The following is a 12,124-nucleotide window of genomic DNA, read 5'->3' on the forward strand; positions in this document are numbered from 1 at the left end:
TGAAGTAACAGCGAGACTATGTAAGATGATTGTTCTTAGTTTGTGCGGAGGATGGAACAGGAAACAGAATATGCATGGCAGAGAAGATTTTCTTTATTTACTTATTATTACTTCAATTATTTTTTATTTTCGTATTTAAGTTATGAACTAAGAAAGTAAAACATCATTTTCAATAAGACATCGTTGCCAACAAAATCAACTTCTGGTAAAAGTTCATTCTATTAAGGGAAGTATGAAATTATAATATACACAGCCGTACCTACACTATTTTTTTTTTTTCATAAATGAGTAAAAAGGTAATTTTTTAAAAGTCTAGAACATCTTATCAATTTTACACTGTTTCATATACATATAACAATCCCAATCAAAAGATGTATCTTAGGCCTTAAAGAATCTTATTGGTACTTCAGAAATTGTAGGAATGATGTTTTCTATAATTCGCCAACCTAAAACTTGCGAGCGATTCAACTCACTTTTTTGAAACGGCCACCTGCAATAGAGATTCTTATGTCTTACGAATATCGAGGCATGCACTTTTCCCCTCAATGATTGCATATATCAGTGGCATCATCACGGGTTTGATGCTTTTACTGCTTTTTTTTTATTTGTACCTATAAAGACATTAGAATAAAATTTAATAACTCAATAATCAAATTAGTATTAATAAAATAATAATATAATTTATAAGAATATTAAAAATATATAATATAGCTTTTTAACTTAAAAATTAAAAAACAATATTTTATAAATTCTTAAATTCTTAAAATCCAAAATATGTATAAAAGTTCAAAACAAAAGCATCATCCAAATTAAATTTAAATGAAATATAATTATATCTATTAACAATATAAATTTAAATTAAAAAAATAAAAAAGAAAATAACATTAATATAGTAAAAAGTTTAAAAAATGTATATTAGAAAAATTTTTAAATTAATATAAGCAAACATATATGTTTCTTAGATAAATTAATGAACATTAATACCATAACTTCCACCTATTTATATTTTTCTTTAAATATATAAACTACGTCAAAAATAACTACAGTACCATTTCGCGCCGAGTTTAGCATCGATCTTTTTATCACAGTTTCACAAGTAAATAAAATCTAATTTTAAGGGTTAATGTTCACTCATTCGATCGGTTCAAATTTAATAAGCAGACAAACATATAAAACGCGGTCAGTACAAATTTGAAAAGCATGCTTTTCGAGTGAAAAGGACCTGTCCACACTTTCCCACTAAACACAATAATTTCATAAAAGCGGCTACCATGCAATAATAAGTTCTTCAGCCTCCGCTTCAACAAACGATGGATTTGAAAAACAATTTTGCAACCTTAATGAATAAATAGCATTATAATTTCATATGGTACACTTAATACTGTCTGATGTTGAAATAAAACCAATACAATAATATAGGCCAAAACTGCAAGAATTGCCCCAAAGACAACCCTATATTCTCACGCGACATGGTAAGAAAAAAACAGTAAGAGGAATAGAACGAGAAGCTCCCACACCACAATTGCCTAACATGCTCTTTTGGACTCAATCGGACTATTAACACTCATAATATACACATTCTACAGGAAGTTCCCTTTCCAATCACAATTGACTCTGCATTCTCAAAACTGAAGCCATGTTGCTATAAAACAACACCATGCATGAATGAATGATGGAAACCATCTTATGGCAAAAAGAATGAGTAACAAATAGAGACCACCAAACTGGAAAAAGCTTGTTCCCAAGAAGAGCAATACACCAAATGCCAAGCCAGGATGCTATGAATAAATGATGGACTGTAAACGCAGTGAAAACTATGAAGAAAGGATGGATTGCAATGCAATCTGTTGCTGTGGCTGCAAAGATGACCATGTAGAAGCAAAAGTAGAGGGTGGTAAAGTTTGCTGGAGCTGTCTCAGTAAATTAACCATACGGCCAGCTGTTTGTTCTGTCGCAAGGTCTTTACCAGCACATAAAACCTGTCGCAAAGGTTTCCATTAAATACAGAAGCAATATCAAATAAATATAATATAAAGCATACACATTATCAAAAAAAACAGTCGCTGCATGTGTCTCTTGATTACTGCAACGGAAGAGTGATAATTTCATAAACTCTACAGTATTCGTGGGATTAATGCATGAGGCGAAAATGTCAACTATGCATACATAGCATTGAATATGAAAAGGGTAATGGCTCGTTAAATGAAAGCACACTACTGAAATGATTGCATGACATCAACGAAAATAATTTGTCTAGTAAAATATGGCACGTTCTTAGTTGACAAGCTAGAGAAGTAATCACATTCTCCTTATGACTTGATTTATATAACAAGTCCTGTCATAAAAAACAAAAGGTCTAATCCTGTTTCTGATTGTATGCTATTCCTATCAATAAAAACAAAAAACAAAAAAGATAAAAACCCTCAAAAGTTCAGGAAAAGCAGATGCAAATTGGAGTGGCAAGAAAAAATTAACCTCAGCGAACACTGCAACTATTTTTGGAAGGTATTGATTGTTTGGGCCCAGCAGCTCCCTGTCCGACCTGCAAATAAAAGCGATAATTAGAACACAGAAAAATAAGCATGGGCAAATCAGAATATTGAAAAGAGGAGTTATGTCCCAACCTCTCAGCCATTAAACAAAGTTGATCGTGAACAACTTTGGCCTCAATCAAATCACCTTTTATTGGCAAACAGTTTAGCCATGCGGGGACTACCTGCAAACATAACAGAAGAGATTAGCAAAACTATAATTTCAACAAAATAAAATAAAATAAAATCAGGATCAGAATTGGTTGTAATAATGATATCAAGAACCAAACCCCTAAAAGCGGGCTATAAACCACAAGAACAATTAATGACCTGGGCAGAATCAATACTGTCCCGATGAAATTGGCAAATTTTTCCCAGAGCAGAAACAGCATTGTCATATGCCATTACATTATCTGCATGAAGAGCATTGGGATGCTGGATCACAGCATTTAACCTCGAAAGAGCCTCTGCAGTAAAACACTTACTCGTTACTCAATGAAATGAAATATAGCATTTTACAAGTTTATTAATGTATCAAGCAGTACCTCCAACCAGTGGTTTGAACACAGATCCACCAAACTCTGCACAAACACCAAGGCCATAGACGGCAGCCTGCAAAAATGCCAGAAAATACCAATACCAACAATCAAACAACTTGAACAATAAAAATGGTTTTAAAATGCTAAGCAACAGAGAGAGCCTAATCCTGACCTGTCTGACATCAGGAGTTTCATCATTACAAGCTTCCAACAGGAAAGGGAGATATGTATCATAATACCTGCTCAATTGGCATATAAAAAGGTTAATAACACATGTCTTCATAATTATCAGTGCAAGCTAAAAAGGAAACATAGCACAACAAAGGGATTTTACTTGATAGCAGCTTCACGACACTGCTCTGCAACATCATCAAAAATACAAATTGCAATCCTTCTCTCTTCAGGAGTCTTGTCCCTTCCCTGTTTCCAACATATTAAACAAAAAATAAAAAACCATGACATCCATGTTTTATTCTTGAAAATGAGGCTTGAAATTAATCAGAAGACACAAAGCCTGTAAGAAATCTACTTGAGATGATAGAATAGACCATTCAAATAACAGAATGTGACTAAACCTTAGAGCTTAATCATGGTAGACTCATTTCATGAAAGAAAAAAAAAGAGTATTGTTCATGCAAGCTAGCTGCACTGGAGAACGAAAATAAACATGAACTTTAAGAGGGTAAGTGTACATAAAGAAAACAAAGACAAAAGAGAGCTCAGAGATTATAAACGTATAGGATTGAATTAGGTTAAACACAAGAACATGTGCAGGTGTGTGCTCCGCAAGTTTATCTCTAGATCTATACCTGGAGTTGCACCCAATCACCACTCAATTCACAATCTCAGAAAAATTGGTGATTCAATTGCAAACAAAACTAGGGTAATCACCTCGCTGTTTTCTTTATAAACTAAAGATTTCTTTACAAGATAATCAAGTACAGTATCATATTGACAAACAAAATGCCAAGCTGTTAAAATGGCTAAGTTAAAAAATTAGCAGCATGTACATCTTCGAAATCAATTCCATAATTTACACCAAAATAAAATACAGAAGATAAGGCCAGAAGGCCAGCTGAATGAATGAATGGAAATAGAAAATCTATATAATAGAATTACTAGCTTCCTCAAAGAACATACCCACATAGGTGTCAAATATGATGACAGTTCGTCAAAGAAAGGTAAGAAGGAGGCTTTGAAGGTTTTGATCAAAGTTCCCAATATCTCACCCACCTGCAACGATGTATACATAAATTAGAAGACCACAAACTGATCTGTAAAAGCTTAAAAACACAAAGATAGCAATCTAGTACTACTTATGATATTTTTAATTATTTTAGATTAGATTAAAAAACCAACTTGGTCAAAAACTTCTTCCTCTTGTTCATTTTCCTCTTTAATAAGTTCCCCCTCTTCGGCATCAAAATCTTCAGCTTGGGTCCTCTCAGCTCTCTCCCGTTTTCTGCTTGAACTAGCTGTGATCACCTGCTTAATCTCGTCAACAACAGATTTGACCTGGCTTTCGTCCAAAAGCATCCCAGAGATCTAAAAGAGGAAACAGAAACATTGGAACACACCCAAAGCAGACTTATAATGCACTATAGGCAAGGAAGGGAAAAATAAACAAAAAAGACACAAGAAATGGATCAATCATTACCCAAGCATCTGACACAATAACTCGTAATACTCATGCACACTTAACAAAAGCATGCAATGCACATGAAATGGAAGCAAATAAACAACAATTTAGCCTTCTCTCACAAGGCATGGTTTACTTCAATTTAATGACACCAAAATATTCTAATACTGGGAATCATATTTATAGAAAAACCACCGAGCTCAATATTGCTTAATAGTTTCACCAACAAAATATGAGTCTCACTCTACCTAGTCAGAATGCTAACCTAGATCAGCTCTCCTTAATAGGGCCTCATGGTGAGATTGAAGAAAAGCCGAAAATGCAGTGGTTGAAAAAGATTCCATTAGAAAATGAACTTTAAACCTAACTCAATCTCACAAAAAAGAAGTGAAGTTTGCACCCTACTCGTATTATAATTTGGCTTTATCTATAGTCAATTTGGAATCTCCAACAGATTCAATCAACATAATAGGAATTAAATTACCTGATAAAAAAACCTAGTCAAATAGTTATAATGGGATACTAGAAGAGGCTGAGAAAAAATAAACACAAGCAAAATTCACAGAGAAGCCTAATTGCACATGGCATATTCCACTTTATAAAACAAATATCACGAATCTACATCTATATGGAGTAAAGTGTGAAGTGCACCTATCATGAGACATTTATGAGGCAGGCAGTTGGGAAGTGAAAAATAAAAATATTGCAACCAAGTCAACTAAGCACCAATCTAAATCCCCTTACAAACCAAACATCAAAAAGGACTTAACCAAACTAAAAAATTTAGTTTTTATTTGCCAATTGACAACAAAACCTAGAAGGGATTGCATTGATTAGAATAATAAATTATAGCAGTTCCATTGAGGCTCTTCATCGACTTCTATTTTTAAATAATAATAATAATAATGATAAACATCAAATTTTAATTATAAGATAACACAACTATCCTAAGGTATATTCAATAGTCATGGCTTTGTACAATACATAGAATTTCATTCAAAAAGAGGCAAGGGAACTATATATATATATAACCATGTCATCGCATGATCCAAACCTGTAAGCATTCATTTAATGAATCCAACATGCTTGCACAAATCTCTGTGTCAGGTTCCTGCAAAACAAAGAGATGGTAAAAGCTTAGCAAGGAAACGCAAGGGATAGATAAGTCAGGCAACGCTCACCACAAATATAATCTACACAAACCTTGATCCTCAAACTCAAGCCACAACTGGGTCTCTTAAACTACTCACAAACGTTTACTTGAATATTTAAAACAATGAACAGCTTTTGAAGACAATTTTAAATCAAAACAAAAAATATTCACTTCTAAAAAGCACACATAAATTCCAAAAAAACATAACAAGAATAAATAGAACTTGGATAACAATTTACCTTGTGTAAAGCTTCCACCAGAGAAGGGATTACACTATCAGACAAAAATTTCAAATAGGATAAATCTCGACCTAGAGATTGCCCCTTCTCTATAGCTAACTTTGCAGATCGCAATAGCTCCGGCATTGCTGTAGTGTTGATGGAAATTATAACAATTAAACAGTTATGCTAATGATTATAATTCCCTTTTACTGTGTAAGGAAAAATTAAAAGTGAAAAAAACATGCACAGGAACAATAATTTTTTATACCTGAAACAGCTGCCTTTCTGACCTCCTCATGGAAATAAAATTTAAGGAGTGGAACTAAAATTCCAGCGACCTACATATCATTAAAATTGTTAACATGGGAAAATATGTAAACAGACACAGTAAGAAATCTCAATGCCTAAAGGGATTCAAAGTAACATTCTAACCTGATCAATCCATGGAAAGAATCCTTCCTTGAGCTCATCAGCATAGCAACAAAGCATGTTACACGCTGTAGCTTTCTCCTCTAAAACACTAGTCTTGATCCCAATTCTCTTGTCCCCAAGAGTAATAGTTTCCATACTACAGTGGATAAACAAAAGTTGGTTTGAATCATTCAGCCTATACAAAAAATGTATTGATGCGCAGTTCTGATTCTCCAGTACAATAAATTGTTATTAGAAAATGAGAATGTGCATTAGGATTTTGTAGACATTAGTTTTCTGTGATCATGGTGGTGACGGTCATCATAATAAAAAAGACAAGAGTAAAACAATAAATGTGCCTTCACGTTTAAGGCTTAAACTATAGGTGAACATAACCAAAATGACAAGAAGTGCAGTAGACGCGTACATGAACTCATAATTTTAAAATTTTATGAAAAGAAGGACTAAAATTGAGACCTTTCATCGTCGGAATCCTCGATATCATTGTCTGAATCAGCTGATGTAATGGTTACATCGGGCTTAAGTGAAGCAGATTTAAGTAATGGAGGCATAACAAACTCCATGTAAGGAAGAAAATCTTGTCCTAGACATTTGCAGAGTCTCGCCCATGCCTGTAACAAATTAAAGTAATTAGACCAAACATAGTCCAATAGGCACTTCATGCATATGCAATATAAATAATACAAAAAACATACCTGTAGCATGTAACTTGTTGTTGGATCATCGGTCTCCAGTTGAGATACTTGAAGGGACATGAGAACTTCCATAACCTTTGGCACATATAGAATATTAAAATCATGAGATCTAGCTGAACATATAGAGAAGGCAGTGTTTAAAGAAGTTTCGGAGGCACCTAACTTCCTATCCCCCCCCCCAATTCTAGACCAACTATTTTCCAAATAATGATAAGCAGTATAAAATATGAATATACAAAACCAACCATACATCCTTGTAAATAAAAATTTTAAATAAGTTTGACTGAGCATAAAAATAAAGTAGCAAGAAACACCTACCTGCTTAGCATCTGCCCTAAACTTCTCCTTCCCAACAGCCATTCCAACCAAACTGATACACTCCATGGACTTAGCACGAAGCATCCGGTTAGATTTGTCGGTTGCATTAATCAATATAGCCTTCAGATAAGGCATTACAGCATCGTAATATTTTTGGAAGTGCTCCTAAGAAAGACCATTGTATTAAATGAGTAATCCAAAGAAGAGAAATAATTATAAATGTCAATTGAATAAATAAGTTCCCAAAGTACCTGAGAAGAATCAGCAACTGATGCCAAAGCAGTTAAGGCACCTTCCTGCACCATCTGCTTACCATTCTGAAACATGTATAGAACATCCAAAATTAAGGGAAAATTCAATCATATGATAATTCGGTAAAATGGCAATAATAACATTAACATACCTGAAGAAGTACAAGCAGTTTGCTGACTATTCCATCTAAGTATGGCGTTAAGATATCAGGTGTGCAGTTCTCACTGAAGTTGAGAACTGCAGAAGCAGCATGTGCCTGTGTAAACAATATTTTGAGAATAATTACACTAGAAAGCCTATTTAATTAACTTCACTTACAAATCACTCAATGACTAAAGGATAAGAGAAACAAATCATACACATTGCATACAATTGCAGTATATCAAAATGAATCATATCTGTATAAACTTAACTCGCATAAAGTAAAAAAATTGCAATTATTGTTTACAATATATATTGTAAACAATCAATGCTTAATAATATCCACTGAAAGAATCAGAAAATTTTCATTTCTAACACATTGAGCAAAAATTAAGCAATAATAAAGAAAATAAAGTAGATAAAAGGCCAGCTGACCTGTACACGAGGATTCTGAAAATCATCCATTGCACCAGCTAACGCTGGCAACACTCCTTGATGATATTTAACTTGCAAATCCGGACCCAAATCAGTAGATAGTTGTCCAATTGCATTAATGGCTGCCCACCTTACACGGGGGTGTTGGTCAGGAAAGGAGTTTAACACCATGGCCACCACTTGCTCCAAATTTTTTATCATCACCTGTATCAAATAAAAGGAGAAAATTAAAATCACAAGTGACACACACTCACCCGAACACAAATATTCTTGCACAATAATAAATTGTTCATCATAATCAACTACAACTAACACAAACGTAATTATTGCAACAGAGCAGACATCTCCAATCAATACCTTCGAGCAGCCTTCAGCTATCTGAGCAAGTGCTATAAGTGCAGCATGGCGTTTTTGCCATTCCGGAGCAGCCAAGTAAGCAGGCAACTGTTCAGATGCAACCGGAACAATGGTGTTTCCACCCAAAGATATAGAGAGCCTATCCAAGCACTCTTGCCCTACACTGTAATTACTGGTTTCACCAGCATCCTCATCCTCTGTCTCGGCACTGTGCCACGCAGGATCATCCTCGATATCAAGAAGCATCTTCATGAGTATTGCAAACAACCTACTAATAAACTGCGGCAACTTCCTCATCATACCAGGGGCACGCTCCCTTGCCTCTGCGAGTGTAATCACAAACTCAATCGCCAAATGCCGAGTTCCCTCCTCTAAGGACTCAGCCTCGGCAATCTGCAACATGGCGCCAACGACATCCACAAGCTGCCGCCGCAAAAACCTTGGCTCAGTGCCGGCGAGCTCGATGAGAAGCTCGAGCGCCTCTTGAGCGGTGGCCTCCTGGCCAGAATTAAGTGCCTCTGTCAAAGTGCGCATCATCGCAGGCAGCAGGTCCTGGAACCGGTCACGATCAGCGGAACCGGAGAGGCACTGAATGAAATTGATAACGGCGTTAAGCGCAGCAATTCGAACATCAGGATTAACGGAGGGATTGGTGAGGCACTGTAGGAAGATATCGTGGAGGTGCTTGATGTGAGGAGTGAGGGAATCCCCGATGTACTGCGACAGCTGAGCGAAGATTAAGAACGCAGATTCCTGAAGCTTAGGGGAATCGGAAGACACGCACTGGAACATGAAAGGGAGAAGCTCCGGCCAATCGTTATCCGGTAGAATTCCAGAGGCGAGTTCGGAGATGGTATCGCAAAGTTTCTTGGAGATTGATTTGGAGTTCTCAGTTTGAATCGAGGAGAGGAGGAGCGATTTAAGGGAGGACTGCGTCTGTGGAGAGAGGCGCGGCCAGAGGTAGGAGTCGTCGCGAGTGAGCTGCTTCCGGAGGAGGATTGCGGACATGGCACGCCCCTCGTGGTGCGGCGATGAGTGGAGGAGGTGCGCGAGCTTCAAGGAGAGGTTATCGGGATCGGTTTGTTTGCAGAGGTTGAAGAGCGCCTCTGCGTGGGAACGCTGTTCGTTGGAGGATGACATCAGGTGCGAGATCAGCGTCTCGAAAGCCGTTGGATCGGCACCGAGGATGGCGGCCACCTGCGATTGCTGCACCCCGGGATCCATGGCGGCGAAGAGAAAAAATTGAAGATGATGAGCGGCGACGAACACGCGCTGTTAGGGTTTTTGATTGATGATGAGAGACTCGCGTCGCCACTCTCTTCTCCCTCGGGGTGTGTGAGTTTGTGTGTCGTTTATATATATACTGGTGAGTTTGCTGTTTTGTGTTGTTACTTGGCTTATGGGTGATAATATAAGTGCGAAAAGGGTTAGGTTACCGTGCACAGGAGTGGGGCTAATTAGGGCAACCACATGAATTTTATTAGCTGTGTTTTGTTTTCAAGGTCATGAATCATCATTAGCCTGTGCTTTTCTGCTCTTCTTTTTTTTCCACCATTGCTTAAATTTAATTTATTACATGTATCTATGTTTAAAATGTCTCCATGATTGGTCCTTTAAGTTAGTTAATGTAATAGTTTTAAGGGTTACTTTTTTTTTTAATTTTAATGATTTTGTAAACGGTTTTAGGTGTTGACAATTTTTTACCTCTTCTATTCTTATCATTTTTTAGTTTCCATTCTTTTGAAAAACTACTTATAAAGATTGAAATTATTTTGACTGGATAATTATAATAATCAATAAAAATTAAAATATTTTATAACAACTTTAATTTATAATTTTACTTCTATTTTTTATGAAAAATTACAAATATTTCTACATATAATGATAATATTATAAAATATAATAAATAAAAAATTATGTCAATATATCAATATATTTTATGTATATCAATTACTTTTTTAAATAGTATACTTATAACATTTCTAATTAAATTTTAATTTTTACTATCATAAAAAATAGAAACGCATAGTCAGTGATGCATGTCCTTCCGATTGTATTTTTTAATAAATATTAATATATTGTAAGTAAACTACAATTAAACCGTAAAATAATTTTTAAATGGAATATTTGTGTTGTTAGTTGGTGGTTAATCATAGTTAAACATGTATATTGTACTTAAGTATACTAAGTGGTTCCCTTTGTTATTTGAGGTTTTTAGTCTTAAAATTATCAATTTTTTTAAATGAATTCAACTAGTTTCAGTTTCCTTTCTTTTTCTTCAGGAGACTTGAGTTAAGGAGATTTTGACTTGTTCTTTGGACAAAGAAATTCAACTTATCATTGTTATACGAAAAGATTAATGACCTACGTTATATATATATATATTATATTGTATTTTCCTACAAACTCTATTGGTTTATATCCTTATATATCATGCAATCATTTTGGGTTTTCAAATGGTGTTTACCAATATATAAATATAAATAATATAAATGAGTATTACAATTTTAAGATTTATGGACATGATTTGTAGAATTTGAAATGCACTAAATTAGGAAAAACTAATAAAATATTGAGTAGATTAAAATATGTTGAAACCTGTTTCCAGATTCATAATATCTTTATGTACAATTTGAAAAAAATAAGATATAAAGGTAATTTTTATCTTTTATTATAATTTTAATCAGGAAAATTTGAGTTTTGTGGATTTTACCAGGGTGCAGGGAGAAGAAGAGATAAAAAAAAATAGTCGTACTATTGACATGACAAATTTATGATAAAATTATTATATATATATATATATATATATATATATAAACTAGCCTTTTCTCTTTCTACTAAAGGGTCATTTGTGGTGCATAATCTTAACAAAATTATAAATAACAAGGAACTGAGGTAAAACAAAAAAATTATTCAGTACTCAGAAACATAAATTTTTCTAGGTGGATACTTAATTTAAAAAAAATAATAATTGTAAAGACTTAAGACTCATTTACATGTGTATATATCAAGCAAGTCTTTTTTTTCTTCACAAATGTCATTGGTTCTCATAGAGAAAAAAATATTTGACTAACTCTTACATTTTTGTTTTTCTTTTCCCATCATCCTCTTACCATTTTTATATCTAATTTAAGATAATTTATTGAAAAAAAAAGTGTAATATCCTTGTCTATCATATTCTTAACATATGTTTTGTTGTATGCTGCAAATTTTGAAAATAATCTATTTTTACTTTTAGTAAATTTATTTTGCCAACAAGAGTACAAAAATAGATGACTTAAATTCAAAAAACTAAAGTTAGGTTCAAGAATCATCAAAGAAGGCATTTGACCGAGTTAGATCCATATAAAACAAAATTTATGATTTTGATTAAATGTGTTAAACCAGTTTACTATATTTAACATACATGAT

At 34.2% G+C, this 12,124-nt stretch overlaps 1 protein-coding gene across 1 annotated transcript; it reads right to left on the reverse strand.

The window, feature by feature from the left end:
• Positions 1-1,327: 1,327 nt before the first annotated feature.
• Positions 1,328-10,079, reverse strand: EMB2734 (ARM repeat superfamily protein). Its single transcript, XM_028060899.2, has 20 exons — positions 8,714-10,079; positions 8,357-8,560; positions 7,932-8,036; positions 7,780-7,845; positions 7,529-7,693; positions 7,211-7,285; positions 6,972-7,126; positions 6,516-6,651; positions 6,352-6,421; positions 6,102-6,229; positions 5,764-5,820; positions 4,430-4,615; positions 4,211-4,303; positions 3,405-3,490; positions 3,243-3,309; positions 3,077-3,143; positions 2,862-2,998; positions 2,625-2,716; positions 2,476-2,542; positions 1,328-1,979 (listed from the first exon to the last, which is right to left on the reverse strand). Exons 1-20 carry the CDS (start codon positions 9,935-9,937, stop codon positions 1,815-1,817), a joined length of 3,345 nt encoding a protein of 1,114 aa, XP_027916700.1. The 5' UTR covers positions 9,938-10,079; the 3' UTR covers positions 1,328-1,814.
• Between the last annotated feature and the right edge of the window lie 2,045 nt (positions 10,080-12,124).

The sequence above is a fragment of the Vigna unguiculata genome, chromosome 3 (genome assembly GCF_037176805.1).
Source record: "Vigna unguiculata cultivar grain cowpea cultivar isolate G323 ecotype 2 chromosome 3, ASM3717680v1, whole genome shotgun sequence".
Lineage (NCBI taxonomy): Eukaryota > Viridiplantae > Streptophyta > Magnoliopsida > Fabales > Fabaceae > Vigna > Vigna unguiculata.